The 17,173-nt window shown below is 38.2% G+C and overlaps 3 protein-coding genes across 11 annotated transcripts in view; 2 read left to right on the plus strand and 1 right to left on the minus strand.

The window, feature by feature from the left end:
- The window catches only part of LOC113649943 (natural killer cell receptor 2B4-like), a 469,259-nt gene that overhangs the window by 341,839 nt on the left and 110,247 nt on the right, over window positions 1-17,173 (plus strand). The gene's annotated exons all lie outside the window — the stretch shown is intronic.
- LOC113649996 (CD48 antigen-like) overlaps window positions 1-17,173 on the plus strand; it is a 100,741-nt gene that overhangs the window by 61,938 nt on the left and 21,630 nt on the right. For 2 of the 7 annotated variants that reach the window (XR_007143448.1, XM_047815899.1), the window contains exons 2-5: window positions 2,587-2,695; window positions 2,788-2,927; window positions 3,009-3,344; window positions 3,893-4,180. Coding sequence is in view for 3 of the 7 variants with exons in the window: in XM_047815899.1 (XP_047671855.1) it covers window positions 2,843-2,927; window positions 3,009-3,344; window positions 3,893-4,180 (709 nt within the window). In the remaining 4 variants the exon portion in view is untranslated. Of the gene's footprint in view, window positions 1-2,586; window positions 2,696-2,787; window positions 2,928-3,008; window positions 3,345-3,892; window positions 4,181-4,547; window positions 4,823-4,905; window positions 5,612-17,173 lie in introns of those variants that run through there. The other 5 variants (XR_007143451.1, XR_007143450.1, XR_007143449.1 and 2 more) reach the window with 5 other exon arrangements.
- On the minus strand, window positions 7,280-12,576 carry LOC125145117 (signaling lymphocytic activation molecule-like). 3 transcript variants are annotated; one of them, XM_047815887.1, is made up of 8 exons: window positions 12,399-12,576; window positions 9,386-9,642; window positions 8,969-9,304; window positions 8,423-8,710; window positions 8,190-8,302; window positions 8,026-8,100; window positions 7,818-7,899; window positions 7,280-7,321 (listed from the first exon to the last, which is right to left on the minus strand). In XM_047815887.1, the coding sequence occupies exons 2-7, from the start codon at window positions 9,468-9,470 to the stop codon at window positions 7,822-7,824; spliced, it is 975 nt and encodes a 324-aa protein (XP_047671843.1). In that variant the 5' UTR covers window positions 9,471-9,642; window positions 12,399-12,576; the 3' UTR covers window positions 7,280-7,321; window positions 7,818-7,821. The 3 variants fall into 3 exon arrangements, with proteins under 3 accessions (XP_047671843.1, XP_047671842.1, XP_047671841.1); XM_047815886.1 differs by lacking the exon at window positions 7,280-7,321 and adding an exon at window positions 10,831-10,864 and having other exon boundaries at window positions 7,802-7,899; XM_047815885.1 differs by lacking the exon at window positions 7,280-7,321 and having other exon boundaries at window positions 7,802-7,899.

The following is a 17,173-nucleotide window of genomic DNA, read 5'->3' on the forward strand; positions in this document are numbered from 1 at the left end:
GTGGGTGCAACTGGGCAAAAGTCATTCAGGCAATCGGCAGCTGAGCGCTTAGGCACTGGTATGATGTATGATGTATACTTCAGGCATGTAGGAACTGCCTTGCGTGCATCCACTCTGCTAAATGCTGAATAGACGTCCATTGTTAAGAGTGAAAGTGAACTGTGAGCAGTAGCAGAGTCAGCGATTGAGGTGAAATGCCCTATGCCTTGATTGAAAAGTGCAAAAACATTATTGAGTTCTTCCAGTAGGAAGGCACTGCTGGTTGGTTGAGATAGAGGTATCGGTCTGTGATGGTCTGGATTCCACATGCGTCTGGGGTCAGAGTTGTGGAAGTGCTCTTCTATATGGATTTTGTATGTATGTCTGGCTCCTGATGCTTCTTTTCAGGTTGGCCCTGGCTCTGTTGTAGTCCTCTGCATTGCCAGATATAAAAGCAGCATCTCTTGCTTTCAACAGGAGACAGACTTCAGGGTTCTTCCATGGCTACTGATTAGTAAAGCATTTCATGTGTTTGACTGTAGTGACATTATCAATGCACGTGTTGATGTGGTCCAAAACAGATGATGTATAAATGTCCATGTCTGTGTGAGAGTCCAATGTGGTCTGTGTGGCAAACATGTTCCAGTCAGTATCCTGAAACTGTTGCTGTAGAGAAGAAATGGCTCCTCTGGACATAACTTTACTGTCCTCACTGCTGGTTTCACCCGTTTAATCAGTGTGTGTACTTGGGTAGCATGAAAAAAAGAGAGGTGTTTAGACTGACCGTAGTGGGGGAGAGGAATGGCCGTTTATGCCCCAGGTATGTTTGTGTATAGCTGATCCAGTGTGTTGTCCCCTCTGGTAGTACAGGAGACATTGTGATGACATTTTGTTAGTACAGATCTCAGCCTGGAGTGATTGAAATCTCCAGCAACGATGAAAGCTCCTTCAAGATGTGCAGACCAATTACATTTTCAGGATGTAAAACAGATGGTTGTTGACTTCAGAAGAGCACAGAGCGGATCATCTGTAGAGATCATCAAGAGCACCAAATTTCTTGGTGTTCATCTAGCGGAGAACTTCACCTAGTCACTCAACATCAGCTCCATCAGCAAGAAAACCCAGCAGCGTCTCTACTTCTTATGAAGGCTGAGAAAGGCACATCTCCTTCCCCCATCCTGAATACTTCTTACAGAGGGACCATTGAGAGCATTCTGAGCAGCTGCATCACTGTCTGGTTTGGGAACTGCACCAAAAGCTGAGAAGATCATTGGAGTCTCTCTTCCCTCCATCATGGACATTTACACCACACACTGCATCTGCAAAGCCAACACTAACCTACGAATGCAATCCGTTCTCTGCAAATGAACCAAAATGCAGCTGCACGGCTTGTTTTCAACCTGCCGAAGTTCTCGCACACCCCCCCACTGCTGAGATCCCTCCATTGGTTTCTGGTAGCTGCATGCATCAGTTTCAAAACACTGATGCTGGCCTACAAAGCTAAAAATAGACCATCTCCCTCTTACCTAAAAGCCCTCATCACTCCTCACACTGCACCCCACACCTTCCGATCTACAGCACTGCTCCAGTGGTTCCACCATCTCTCAGGGTAAGAGGCAAGTTTACTACAAGACTCTTCTCTGTTCTGGCACATCTGCCAAATGCTGTAAATGTAAACAGCATTGTGGACCCCACAAACACCTCACACACACTTCACCCCACACACACCTCACACACACTTCACCCCACACACACCTCACACACACTTCACCCTCCTGCCGTCTGGAAAAAGGTACTGAAGCATTTGGGCCTCACGACCAGATGTCCTTTTTGCCCTTATATATCATTATATAACACTGTGTTCATTCTAGTATTACTGCACGCAATATTGTCTGAACATACAGTATTTACACTGCGCTGTTTCTGTTTATTGTCTTTTTTGTATTTTTGTATTGTGTTGTAATTTTTTTGTCTGCACTGTCTTGTCTGTCTTATTTGTCTTGTCCTACACTGTGTACACCAGGTTACACAAGTGCACATTATGTATTTAGGACTAACTTACTATGTCCTTTAGCTCTGTCTTTGTTTTATGTAACACCCTGATTCTGGAGAAACGTTGTCTCATGTCACTGTGTACTGTAACAGATATATATGGTTGTAATGACAATAAAAGCTTCTTGACTCTTAATTGTACTCTTTGTACTTCTGGTAGATACCAAACTGTAGTTCATTGCTGTGTACCTGTACTATGTAATGACAATAAAGGTCTGTCTGTCTGTCTGTCTGTCTGTCTGTCTGTCTATCTATCTATCTATCTATCTATCTATCTATCTATCTATCTATCTATCTATCAAAAGTAAAATATGTGTGTGTTTGGCCGGCCGAGCATTTCTAGCACAATTTTATCTATAGTTTTGTTCCCGTCTCATATATGAGAAGTCCTGTATGGGTTTGTTCTCTCTATGCTGAGGAAGACATTTAATTTAGCCAGTTAACATGTCACTTTTTTGAAGTGAAAGTAAATATTAAATGTATAATTAAACTTAAACTAGTAAAGTTGTGCTGCAAATCCTGCAGCTGATGTAGGTTTCATGTTTGTTTCCTCAGGTTAAGGTCCATTTGGTGAATTGTGAACATCAGAACAGCAGCTCTGTAACGTAGATGGTGTTGGTGCATGGAATCAAACCAGTGTTTTATCAGCTACTGGAAGCCTCAGGTGAGGAATATAAAATACATTTGCTCCAGATCTTGTGAATGTACTCACATTTTTATTCATGTTAAACTAACAGTAATGTTGGTTGTGAACAGCAGCTACAGAAGTGATGTTGATGAACTTCATCGATCCCAAAGTTCTTTAGTGACGATGATGTTCAGGGCAATGGGACAAATCCTGGTGAATATTGTAGCAGAAATCAGGACTCTCAGGACTCTTCTTCTCCTGCTGTGCTGTAAGTTTGTGTTTTTCCTTCACAATCACACATCACAGTATAGTTTGTGAGTGAAATGATGAAGCTGAAGCTGTGATGCAGGTTTACTGTGTGAAGCTGGAGACGAGACGGTCAAACTGCAGGAAGTGGAAGGAACCACTATAACTCTCCATACTGGGATAACTGGGATTCAGAGGGATGCTATGATTCTGTGGATTTATCGACCTGAGAAAGCAGAGGAAAATATATTGATTAGTGACCTGTTTAAAGGAGAAACTGTTACAGACTTCAGAGAGAGATTTAAAGAGCGACTGCAGCTGGACAGAAACAGTGGAGCTTTAACCATCAGGAACATCAGCAGAACTGATTCTGGAGTTTATTTATTACACGTCATCACTGGAAGTGTCTCATCTAGGACTTTCAGTGTCAGTGTTTATGGTGAGTAAAAGTGTTTCATGTCTCCTTCATGTCCGTGTTCAGTCTCATAACTTCATCATTAATAAAAAAAAAGAGATACAACCTGCATGAAATAAATATTGATGTTGATTTGCTGAAGTAAAGAGATTTATGGAAGGAGTCTCCAGTGTCAGTGCTTTGTAACAGCCAGAGGTAAAGCTGTAATTTTTAGTTTTACAGCTGTAAGTTTTTTTATCTCTTCAGGACAGAAGTGTTTATTCACTGTAATTAAATGTAACTTTAAACAAATAATCAGATTTTCATTATTAAATAAAAAAATGCAAGTTTGGGGAAATTTCTGTTGTATAAAAGTAATAAAACACTTGGGGATGTGACGCTGTTATAGGGAAATAATCTTCAGGGTGAAACAGTAACCCTGCTACATCACAGCTTTCTACTGGCATCATGGGTGTAGAAATAATCCTGAAGTCCTGGGAAATTATTTTCTACATTGAGTGTTAATTCTGTTAATGATTAAAGATGCAATCTGCTTCATGTGACTAAAGTATTTAATGTGTTTGTGTTTTTAGCTCCAGTATCAACTCCAGTAATAATAAATGAAAGAGGAAAGCGAAGTGTGATTTCCACAGAGTCGTGTTTCCTCCTGTGTTCTGTGGAGAATGGAGAAGATGTGAAGTTATCCTGGTACAGAGAGAATGAGAGAATCTCCATCACCAATAACACAGATCTCAGTGTTCCCCTCAATCTCCCACTTCAAATACAACACAATGACACTAACACTTACATCTGTGTGTCTGCAAACCCTGTCAGCAATAAAACAACTTCTCTCATCATCACACAGCTCTGTGACGTCTCAGGTACGTCAGTGAGTCTAAACTCTCATCACTTTTCTGTAGTTAAGAAAAGAATAATGAATATTCATGATGGAGTGAGACAGAGGTGAATAAACACTTTCCCGGTTTAATCTTTAGTGTTTTTACTCTTCAGATTGTTCAGATATAGTAAATACTTCATCAGTACTTCAGTGATCTGTAGTTTACTTCAGCACAGGTCTTAGTGTGTGTTGTATAAACTCTGTGATAGACTTTTATGTTATACATCAACACATGATCTATATTTTTATAACAACTACAAACTTATTGAAGCAAATGATATTAAAAATCTGTATTTTTTTTTTATAATAATAAATTGCTTACATTTATGATTATATCTTAATCTGTACAGATAAACCTGATCCTTTACTGCTTGCTGCTCTGATATCAGCTGGAGTTTTTGTGTTATTAATTATAATATTAATAACTTTGTGGATTCGGCTGAAAAAGAAAAAAACAAAAGGCAAGTAATGAATCTTTCTGTTCATGTGTTTAGTTCAGTTTTTATATTTGTTCAGTTCAGTAACATTTAATCTGATTATTTTTTCTTTATTTACAGAAATTCCTGAGGAATTTACTTCCTCTGATGCGAATATCATCACTCACAGTTCAGAGAGAGATAAAGAGGTAAAGTTGTGGGGAAAATGATTTGGTATAAAATCACAGGAGTTATAAAGTCTCCTCCTGATTCATATACTGCTGTGTTACAGGAAGAAAACTCCACAGTAACGGATGTTGAAGTATAGAGAGACCCTGTGGTGTATTCAGACGTGAGGAGATCCAAATAATACAACACATCACTATATGATATAAAATATTTTATGTTTTTGCACTTTTCATGTTCTGTCATCGAATTAAAGCTTTCTTCACTTTATCTTCACATGCTTATAGACATAGACAATTGACTAGTGTTGCTGTGAATGACCAGAGACAGAGTATATGCCCCTCTCACCCCGAGAGCACGGCCAGATTTGCCCTCTTAACTGGACACCTTGATGATGAAGATGCAGGAGCACTTTTTGTGTCTGGTTCCTGTCAAGTTTATCGCTCATGTTGTCTCAGGTTGCTTTTCCTTCCCTCTGCTGCCTTGCCCTACCTCATTAGGGATGAATGTTAAGTGTCCAGACTTTCTCTACAGACTTGTGTAATATGGTTCAAATATATAATATAATGCATTCCTGATGTTTTACAAACTAAAGTGCAATTCTGTGGAAATTGCTGCTTCCACCTTCTGGTCAAAATCAGTATTTTACACGACACTAAAAATGTGCTGATATTTTACATTGTTACGTACTTTTTTATGTTTGTTCTCTGTTTTGGGAGGTGTTTGTGTTTCTGTGCAGGATGAACACTGATTGGTTACTGAAGGTTACCTGGTGCCACGCCCTGCCTGGTCAGCTGACTCCCTGCAGCCTATAAAAGCCTCCACCACCTCTTCCTGCTTTAGCTTTTTGGCTCACTTGCTGTGTTTGTGTTACTTGTTTGCTGCTAGTTAGTATAGTGTGTGAGTTGTCTGTGATATTAGTGTGTTTAGACATTCCTGTTAATGCTGACTACCGCCCGTTTGTTCTTATTAGCAAACCTGCAAATATTTAAATATAGTATTATTGGGGCAGCAGGGAGACTGATGCCATTTTTGTTTGAACCTTTTAACACATTTGCTTGCACAGTAGGGAATTTAAAGGGTACAACAATTAGTTGTTTCTGTTAGTTATTTTGGCCTTGTCGGCTCCTGAAGACATAACCCCAGTTGTACATGTGAAATTTGTTATTCTCATTAAAAATATTGTTTATTCCGTTACCTCTGTTTCCTCGTACCCTTTCATGTTGCTCCTTCACCCCTAGTCGGGGCGTAACAACATGCAGATTTTATTACATTTGTCTGTAAAAGTTCATGGAGACACTGACTGGTTACTGCTGAGAGCCATGAATGAATCCTGTATAATTCAGCAAAACCAATAAGTTTGATTTAATGAAACTGTACATTCAAAACTCAATACTGTAATGTCTATATAATAAAAAAGGAACAGTGAATAAATCATGTTATAGACACTGAACATAGCTGTATAAATGACATGAGCACGATCACCTGAACACATTAACACTACAAAGCTCTTACAGTAGGAGCACATAGACGTCCTTATATATGAATTACTCTGATTTATTTAGAATTCCAGCATGAGGTTATTTTGACTTTAACACACACTCACTTTGTTAATTTACAGCAAAGATTTTAAATAAACACTAAAAAACATTTTATACATATAACATTTATACATTATAAATAGCGTTTGTTTCTATTTTTCAACTCTTCATATACAGTGAGCTTATAAATATAACAACAGACAAAAAACATGAAGTCCTTAAAAAAATGACACAAATGTCACACCGTTATTTACGTGACCCGGAGAAGTCACAGTCAAATGAGTCCCAGGAGAGTCAGAGACTTACAGAGGGGTCACAGAGGAGTCACAGCAGAGTTATGACACATCAGTGAAAAGTCACAGCAGAGTGAGAGACACAGAGGAGTCACATACATACGAGTCAGAGCAGATAGAGGAGTCACACACACCAGAGTGGAGTCACAGAGAAGACTAAATGGCTAATGTTAGTCAGAGAGAAGTCAGAAAAGAGACACAGAGGAGTCAGAGTAGAGACATAGGGGAGTCAGAGGTAGAGTCATAGAAAACTCAGATCCAGTCAGAGTTTTGGAGTCAGATATCTACTGACAGTGTGTACTGTAAACCATCAGACTGCACTCTCATAGGTGACCAGAGCATCTGATGGAGACAGAGTACCCTGACTAACAGCTGTAATAAACACACACACACACACACACACACACACACACACACACACACACACACACACACACACACACACACACACACACAGTGAGTGATTTTGAGAACAAAACCTAATTTTTCCCTTAAACTCTTTAAAGTCAATAACACTCACCTGCAATAACTCTGACATCATCAACCTGCTCCATTCATCTTTTCTGTAACTTTTCCTGGCTTGTTTTTCAGCTTCTTCAGTTTTTCAGTTGTGGGCTTTGGTTCATAGACAGCTCTCATTTTTAACAACAAACTCAGTCTTCACCTATGAACTATTGAAGTAATCAATCTAAACACACAGACACACACCTGAGCAACAAGAAGTACCTGTCAATCACCTGTATTAGTCACACTGTTTCTGATCAACTGAAAAGGTTTAGAAGTAAAGATCACAGGAAATGATCTGCGTCTCATAGGGTTAGGGTTAGAGTTAGGTGTCAGTGTCTTCAGTGGATAGCAAACAAACAAACAGAAATAATATTTACACATGCTCATGATCAGGATTTGATTTCTGATCTGCTACCACCTTGTGGTCAGTGTTGGTATTGCACATAGCAGCAATAACACACTGTTACATAAATAAACTAATTACAAAACTCCTACTTGAAGAGCAAACTGTTTTTAATTGTAGTTTAATGAAGTACAAAGATTGAGAATGTTAATAATTTTTAATCCAAACTCGAATATTCAAAGGTTATTAAATATAAATGAATTATAGATCAGTGACCTATAAAAGAAATTAATTAATTATCATGTAAAGATCATTTTGATAAATAAGTATGTACAGAATTATGTCAGTGTCTCCACAGCTGAGTACATCACGAAGGTATTCAGCTCTTGATCATCTGTTATTCTGGACTTTTCTTCCTGTAAGACACAGCAGTATATTTCAGTATCTGAATCAGGTTGAGACTTTGTGAGTTTTCTTTAAGGTTAAACTCACTAACACATTTCACATCATGATTATTTGAACAGTTTGATTTGGATGTTTACCTTTTTAACTCTCTCTGCACTGTGAGCTGTAATTGTCACCTCAGTGAAAGTCACTTCCTCAAGTTTCTTTAGGAGCTAAAGAAAAAAAATCAGATTCATTGTCTTGAACAGGGGAAATGTACAAACTAAACTAAACACCGGAACAGAAAGATGCATTTTCTGACCTTGTTGTTTTTCCTTTTTAGCCAAACCCACACAAATCCTGTTAGTATTAGTAGCAGGAAAACTCCAGCTGATATCAGGACAGGAAGCAGTGAAGGAGAACCATCAGATTTGTCTATGAATATAATGATATAATCAACAATATGTCTGACCAATCAGATCACTCCATCATGAATATTCATTATTCTTTTCTTAACTACAGTAAAGTGATGAGAGTTTAGACTCACTGACGTACCTGAGACGTAACAGAGCTGTGTGATGATGAGAGAAGTTGTTTTATTGCTGACAGGGTTTGCAGACACACAGATGTAAGTGTTAATGTCATTGTGTTGTATTTGAAGTGGGAGATTGAGGGGAACACTGAGATCTGTGTTATTGGTGATGGAGATTCTCTCATTCTCTCTGTACCAGGATAACTTCACATCTTCTCCATTCTCCACAGAACCCAGGAGGAAACACGACTCTGTTGAAATCACACTTCGCTTTCCTCTTTCATTTATTATTACTGGAGTTGATACTGGAGCTAAAAACACAAACACATTAAATACTTTAGTCACATGAAGCAGAATGAAAGCCACTGTTTAATTCTACATCTTATCTGCTCAGACATTTAAACAGCAGGTCATCAGCAAAATTCTCACTCAGTGTAGATAATTTTCCAGAATTTTTTTCACAGCCGGTTTCCCAGTTTATTCCTCATGACTCCGAGGTGTCTCAGTGTAATTATGAAGTTATGAGACTGAACACGGACATGAAGGAGACATGAAACACTTTTACTCACCATAAACACTGACACTGAAAGTCCTAGATGAGAGACGTCCAGTGATGACGTGTAATAAATAAACTCCAGAATCAGTTCTGCTGATGTTCCTGATGGTTAAAGCTCCACTGATTCTGTCCAGCTGCAGTCGCTCTTTAAATCTCTCACTGATGTCTGTAACAGTTTCTCCTTTAAACACCTGACTGTTCAATATCTTTTCCTCTGATTTCTCAGGTCCATAAAACCACAGAATCTGAGCATCCCTCTGAATCCCAGTTATCCCAGTATGGAGAGTTATAGTGGTTCCTTCCACTTCCTGCAGTGTGACCGTCTCGTCTCCAGCTTCACACAGTAAACCTGCATCACAGCTTCAGCTTCATCATTTCACTCACAAACTATACTGTGATGTGTGATTGTGAAGGAAAAACACAAACTTACAGCACAGCAGGAGAAGAAGAGTCCTGAGAGTCCTGATTTCTGCTACAATATTCACCAGCATGTTCCTGTTTCTCCTCGACGTCATTATCAGTGAAGAACGTTGTGTTCAGTGCAGTTGTGTTGCTGCTGTTCACGACCTTCCCTTACTGTTAGTTTAGCGTCTTTACTGTCCCACATTCATCAGAGCGCTGGGCGGAAGTCCTGTCTCAGTGTGTTCAGTCTCTACACGCTCACTACACACTTTTCTCTCACCAAATCTAGACATGTGATTGATATGAAACGTTTTAGATCTATTTAGTACAAATAAGGTTTAAAATTCTCTCCTTTTTTTTGATTAAATTACATTTAAAAGATCTAAGAATTCTAACAAGTAAGAGTGTAATTTCAGTAAAGTTCATTAGAACTGAAGGCTGAAGTGATCATAAGGGGACACTTCAGGGGATCATTTGTACACCCTCAGGTAGCCATGATGTCACAGGTTTCATTCTTATATGTGAAATTTTAAGTGAGTATAATAATATTTTATATGATCTACTTCTGGAGATTTGTGTATTTGCCTTAACTTTTAGATTAGATTCTGCAGATTTTAGTACTTTAAAATTTCACAGGCCTTGTGTAAAAGTATGAAGTTATGATTTTGCAGTGTAGTCGTCCATCACCACTTCCCCTTTACTGTGAGATGGAGAGCTGAACACTGAGAACAAACCACAAACCTCTACAATAACTAGCACAACAGTCACTGTTTGTTATTTCTGTTCTCTGCTAATAGTTTTGTGTGTCTTTGGTGGTTGTTCATTAAAAACATGTGTGTTAAATGTGAATCTGTGTCTAATTAGCTGATCATTGTTCAGGTAAAAGGAAGGAAAAAACAGATTCTAAGGGAAACTTCTGGTTGACACCAAATAGTGCAAATAAATGATAAGCTTTGTTCAATATGATGAAGGGTGCCAATAATTCTGACCCATACACAATGTTTGCAGCATAAAAAAAACACAGTTTAACATTCATAACATTATTAGCCCAGTTTAGGCTGTGAAATGTCTTTAAATGACTCTTGTAGATCCGATTCACTTCAAAGATTCATTTAAAAAGATCCGTTTGTTTGGATTCAGCACGTGACTAGAAACTTCTGGAAGATTCGCAAATAAAATGCCTGGATGTCTGATCATGATTTACTTTATGCTCTGCTTCCACCTTGTGGTCAAACTCTGTATCTTACAAAGATGTGGGATTTCGGATCAAAATGCTGTGTGTACAAACATGGTTAATAGAAACTGTACCCTAGATGTGAGACAGGAATATTCCTGGGCTATAGTAAGGACAGCCCTATAATCCACAGACAATAAATGTGTCTAAACACAGACTAGTGATATTTAATAAGCAGAACAGGGCTGAACAACAGACACTAACTGATGACGACGATTAAAAATACAAAAACAAAAGACCTGATAGAGTGCAGGAGGGCCTGAGATTCATATCCTGGAACACAACAGAAGGGAAGTTATTATAGATGCAGGGCTCTCAAGTGTCACTTTCTCAAGCAGAAAAACGTACTATTTATCATATATTTAATAAGCCGCAGCGCCCAAAATGTATCTGTCCACACCGTTGTCTCTATGGAACCGGGCAGGAATAAAGCGCGGTTCACTGACAACACCTGCTCAGAACAAGTAGTCTAGGTCAGTGGTTCTCAAACTGGGGGCCCTGAGATGGTGCCAGGGGCCCCGGCTTTATGACATTTTATAAAATAATGAATGTATCATAAATTCTGTGTAATTAAATCTCAGAAAAAATAAATCTACTAACCAACAGCACTACATTGTATAATTTAATATGCTTTGTTTAATTCACATATTAAGTTTTGGAATGTTTTATGTCATAAATAAAGTAGGGATGCACTGTATACAAGGGTCGCACACCGAAAACGTTTGAGAAACCCTGGTCTAGGTCTAGTCATAAGTTCATTATCAAACAATGACTGACATTTTGACACATTAAACATCTCTCTCCCAATAGGCTTAATAATTTTATTAGCACAAAATAAATTAGTGTATTGCATCGTCTGTGTTAAAGGTCCCTTTTAAAATCGTGTCATAATTAATATCCTGGCCATGGATACATTAATCATTGCATCTGTCTTTCAAAGATGTCAACTAAAAGGTGACTAAGCATTCTGTCATCCGCCATGAGAGGAAAACCCCCTAAAAGGCCAGGTTACAGGATGCTGACCCAGAGAAGGTGGTGAAAAGGGTATTATTGTGTTTGGGTGGGGGGTTGGAGATGTCACTCTTAACTGTCGTCAAAACCTCACACACAAACCATTGTGATGAAGTACACACTGCAAATTACATATATTACATACATTTGGGAAGTCGTGGCCTAATGGGCAAGGCACCGAACACCCCCAACTGCTCCCCAGGCTCCGCAGCATAAATGGCTGCCCACTGCTTCGGGTGTGTGTTCACGGTGTGTGTGTGGGTTCACTGCAGTGTGTGTGCAATTTGGATGGGTTAAATGCAGAGAACAAGGATGGGGGGGTGGAGATGTCACGCTAGCCTGTCTTAAAAACTTGAGAGCCATCATCGTGAATACGAAGAGGACTCAATTAGACATTGAACATTTTATTTGAAAGTAAGCTTCAACCGAGCATCCTTTTTCTTAAGGTTAGTTCAAACTGTTCAAAACATTTTTGTTTGCCTGCAGAAATAGAATTTCGTTTACTCTGTAGCAGTTCATTGATTTCATAAATGCAATACACTACAGTTTTTTCTATACTTTTCATAAAGGTAAAAATTATATATGCAGCGTTCTCTTCATTTTAGATGTCAAAGGAGTTTTGTGGCTCCCTGTGTTTTTTTTTCCGTGGGAAACGGAACCAAATGGCTCTTTGAGTGTTTAAGGTTGCCGACCCCTGCTCTAACCGATCAGTTAGGGAGTTTTGTTATTTGTCTAGTTAAACTCTTTCTGTTTAATGTACAGTTTATCCTGTTGTACAGTGAAGGTGTAAACTTACAGTGGTGCAGGTGAAGAGTCCTGAGTTCTGCTGAAATATTAAGTAGTTTCAGAAGCCATAGTAACAGTTTCTCCACTCATTTTTCCTTTTGTCCTTTCCATCAGTATCACTGAAGTATATTATCTACAGTTCACCACTCACTTGTATGCTGCGTTTAAAACACGCCACATTTTGTTCCCTGAGCTTTATTTTTGGACAGGATTACTGAAAGTATTTGAATCTGTGCTGCTCCTATCACTGTATGGTGTAACATGACCTCTGGGATTTGGAAGTATTTATAGCACAGAGAAGTAATGACTTAATAGTATTCACACTAACTGCTGTCAGCCTGGGTCCCATTTTCAGTCTTAGTTTCTTCTTCATAAAATCACTTCAGGAAGATTTATAAAATAAGATATTTAAAAAATGTCACTCTTTAAAACTTGAGAGCCCTGTAGATGATACAGATGTGTCAAATAAAATTAAGTTACAGACAAGTTAGTCGTAGATGAGAATTTTAACAGGAAAGATTCAAAATCAAAATGATCATGGTCAGGGGCAGTCATGGTTCATGGTCTAGCCCCCCTCCAACCCCCTGTCTGTGATCTCAGCCACACTGTCTAAAACTAGTATACTTTTTTACTTTCAAAAATAAAAATTACGTTAAAAAGAAGGACATGTCGTCGATGGGAAAGAAAATTATTTATCAGTTTGATCCAATTTTTTACTTTTCTTTTACGCGCGTGCATTGTGGTCTTTCAAAAGTGCATCATCAGCTGTCTGCTTTATTTGAACGGAGAAACGGAAAGCCGCAAAATATCTTGTGAGTATATTTTCTTTTATTAATGACTGCATTCATTGGACACACAGTTTGTAGAGAATGCACACATACATGAACTGATTTGATTCAAAACTAGCATCATTACATCATGCATAAAGTTGGTGTCCACTTTTGCCATTTTAAATAATACCATAACTTTTGGCTTACTATGTAGTCATATAATATATAATATAAAACTCTTCTTGTTTTAAATTCTCACAGAGGGATAAAACCCCCCTAAAGATGAAACCCTAGAACCGCCCCTGGTCATGATCATGCTTCCCGAACACCGACAGCGAGACGGGATGCACAAATTTCCAGGGATTTCAGAACAGCGTAACAGATATTGCGTCATAATTAGGCATTAGGCAAATGTGGCCTATTTAATAACGTAACCCTAACCGTAGTTTTTGGTTGTTGTTTTTTTGTTTTCTAAAATAAATCTAGTTTTAAAAAAATAAAAAAAACTGAGCAGCAGCAGCAGAGACATTCAGCACTAAGGCCAGTGAGGTAAAGTGCATTACTGTTTATTTACACTATAGAACTAGATTTGTAAAGTTCGTCACGACAAACTTTAATGTTGCTTTGATGAAGTTTTTGCTAAAAATGGTGATTTTTGGAGGCGACCGGATATAAAGGTGCAAGGGCGTAAGTTTGATTTTGACATAAATGGTTTGGACATAAATATAATTATTCTGCAGAGCCGCATTGTCACAAAAGTACAAAAGCTTATCGCTTTTTACTCGACTTGAACAATAATTAAAATAGTATTTTTTTGTGCCATAACTTTATTTATTAAGGTTACGCAGGTCAAAAACGACAGATATACAATAGCAGGGGCGTAGATTACACGGGGACATGTCCCCCGCACTTTTTATAGAAAGTAAATTTGTCCCCCTCACTTTTTTAGTGGAGAATTGTGTTCACCACATATTGAGGTTTTAATGGAGCAATGTATATAAATGCAGAGTGATTTAAAATTCAAAGAGACAAGAAAGTTTAAGATAGTCTATACATGACGTTCAGTCACTCACTTGTCACATCATCATCACACGCCACAGTACTGTAGCTCGAGTCGCACCCGCGGTCCAGCATTCGGTTACGATGAGCTCAAAGCGGGGGAAAAACGCTTCACTCATTTTTTATAAAAATGTCAAGCAGTGTAAGTTGGCATATAGTATCCGAATTGTGTGCACAATGTTTAGTAACTCTAAACATTGCTATTGTTGCTATTGTTGAATAATTAGCAAGTTTTAATTTAAAGGATTATAAGGAAAAATAGCTGCTTTCACAAACGTTATATAAACTCTTTTATAACGTATTTTGTTTTAACAAGTGTGTTATCAAAACCCTTCAAATAAGAATAAAGATAATGACCTGAGATTTTACAGCATGTTTAACTCTGACAATTCTACATAATATCAAGTATGTGTCACTGTATGTACACGACAGAGACGAGAACGACGAATAGAAAAGAACAAAATGAAGTATTATTTGAATGTGCAAGTATCCATTACTGTGTGCCATGTACTGTGCATACACAAAATACAATTTGAAATATGTAAACAATACACCAAAGTACCAATGTGTACCTTAATGTACAACTATACATTTTTGGGGTTAAATAAGGTACAAAGATGTCCTTTTAAGGGTACTGTCCCAGTGACTGTTCTATTTCTTTCTTTCTGTTTTATAATCATATATAATCATAACACATATAAAGCATGATTAAAAAAAATCATGATTAAAAATAAAACCTGTCATTTACACAAGGGTTAACTGAAAGAAAAAAAAACAGATAACACTAGACATTTCGTTTATACACTTGAACCCCAATGAAGCACCATGACCTGGAAATGCATTCCAAAAAAGATACAAAATAAAAGTCAAGTCAAAAGTATAGTGCACTTACATATATTTATATATACTATATAATTGGTAACTAGCCACATCATATAAACTGAGAGCTTAGTGTTTACTGTGACTTGCTATATTTGAACAAGCCAAACACATGTCTACGTTTGTCTTTACCAGAAATAAACTTCTGGCATATTTGTTTCACATCGATTTTGTCCAGTTTGTCCTGGTGGACATGGCAAACAGCAATACTGTTCAGTCTCACTTGAGTCATTGTTGTTCTGAGCCATGTTTTTAGTCTTCGGAGAGCATTAAACTTCTTTCAGCCTCAGCTGATGACACTGGGACCACTAAAAGCAGCCTGACAAGGGTTTCAACTTGACCAAACAGGCCTCTCAATTCAACTGACATTCCTCTTAGAATATTAACCACTTCAGTATTAGATCTAAAAGTGTTTTTATAGACTTGACATTTCCAGACTGTTGGCTTAATGTCCCTAGCTCATGGACCCACTGCAAGGCATCTCGTATCACAGGACTGGCTAGGCATGCAGATTGTGTGATCAAGTTAAGACAATGTGACTCACAATGCACATACTGTATAAAGCCAATGGCTGCTGTCTCTTTAGCTTTGCTGGTGCTCCAGAATGTCTTCCTTCTCCACTTTCATTGTGCAGGGAAACATGCTTTCTGTCTGTGCGTATGACAATAAACACTTTGAATCTTGAATCTTGAGGCAGTTTTGCCCCTTTTCCACCGAGACAGTTTGAGTGCTGGTTCGGAGCCAGAGCCTAATTTAGAACCAGTTCTTTCTGTTTCGACCGCCAAAGCACTGGCTCTGAACCAGGAAAAGTGGTTCTTAAGTAGCACCAAAACGTTGTTGGTCTAGACTTAAGAACCGCTTTCGTCAGGGGCTGTGGGCAGGGTTACTGTTAGAAAAAATGAGAAAGGCAGCAGCAATAGACAATGGATGCGCAAACTAAAAAACAGTTGTCCGTTGATGAAATCAACTGCCTACTTGCATGCTGGTCCTTGGCAGAAGTCCAGAGGAAGTTGGATGGAGCTACTGTACAAGAACAAAACACGTGTTACAGCAAATTCAGCGTGAGATGGCTGCAGCGGGGTTCGACAAGAGTGTCAGACAAATTAACAACAAGCTTAAAAAATTAAAAAAGGAGTACAGAGACCAAAAAAAGGAGCTCAGTCGAAGCGGCAGTGATCGACAATGTCGTAATCTACATTTTGATGTTCTCGACTCTGTCCTCGGCGACAGACCAGCCTTCCAGGTTACCGGGGCACTGAACTCCACAACAGTGATCCTCGAAGGAACGGCGGATCATTTGCTTGAGAAAAGTCACAATACTGAGTGTCACAATACTAAAAGTTCTATTTTACACTTCTTTTGTCTCCGGGCCAGCTGTTTGGCTGACCTCAACATATTAGTGAGAAAGACAAAGCCAATCAAACAGCGATGTGGGTTAGAGAGGCAGGACTCAAAAAAGGCAAAGGCCAATCCTTTTAGAGAGGTGAGTTACAGAGGTGGGATTCATTGCAGGGGGTAAATCTGTTAACCGTTTGTGTTCCACAAGTTATTTTTTACAGGACTCCGTTGTAAAATATTTTCATCTTATTTAATGATTCCTGGATAAATGTTAAATGAAATAAGTAAAAAAAAAAGCACAAGACACAGACGGACATCAGTGGTTATGTATAAATATATATAGGGTTGGTCGAATTATTGCTAGGGACAGTTGAGTGTTGACATGTCCCTACCGTCCCTACCCAAATCGACGCCCTTGTAAAGGTGTTTGAGGAAGTGGACAAAAAGCTGGTAAAATCTTTATTTCGCAATAAAGCTGTCTTAAATAAATTTTAAATAAAGATTTAAGACCGCTGGGGTGCAAATACTTTTAATTAATTAATTTATTTTTGTGCAGAACAATAACAATAACAATATGCATACAGAGGAGCACAGTGTGTTTGCATTACATTCATAATAACATTACATTCATAATAACATCAAAGGAAACAACAGAAAAAAAAAAAAAAACTTTACAGTGAAAAAAAACTTACAGAGTTAAAAAAAAAGGTTTTGTTTGGTGAGATCTATATATGTTTGT

The sequence above is a fragment of the Tachysurus fulvidraco genome, chromosome 7 (assembly GCF_022655615.1).
Source record: "Tachysurus fulvidraco isolate hzauxx_2018 chromosome 7, HZAU_PFXX_2.0, whole genome shotgun sequence".
NCBI classification, from domain to species: Eukaryota; Metazoa; Chordata; class Actinopteri; order Siluriformes; family Bagridae; genus Tachysurus; species Tachysurus fulvidraco.

What these genes read in the sequence shown, in the direction of transcription:
- LOC125145117 (XM_047815887.1), bottom strand. Translation starts at nt 9,470, where the DNA reads ATGACGTCGAGGAGAAACAGGAACATGCTGGTGAATATTGTAGCAGAA. An exon ending in TTTCAGTGTCAGTGTTTATG is followed by an intron (nt 8,711 to 8,968) that starts GTGAGTAAAAGT and finishes TTGTGTTTTTAG; the next exon opens with CTCCAGTATCAACTCCAGTA. An exon ending in ACAGCTCTGTTACGTCTCAG is followed by an intron (nt 8,303 to 8,422) that starts GTACGTCAGTGA and finishes TTATATTCATAG; the next exon opens with ACAAATCTGATGGTTCTCCT.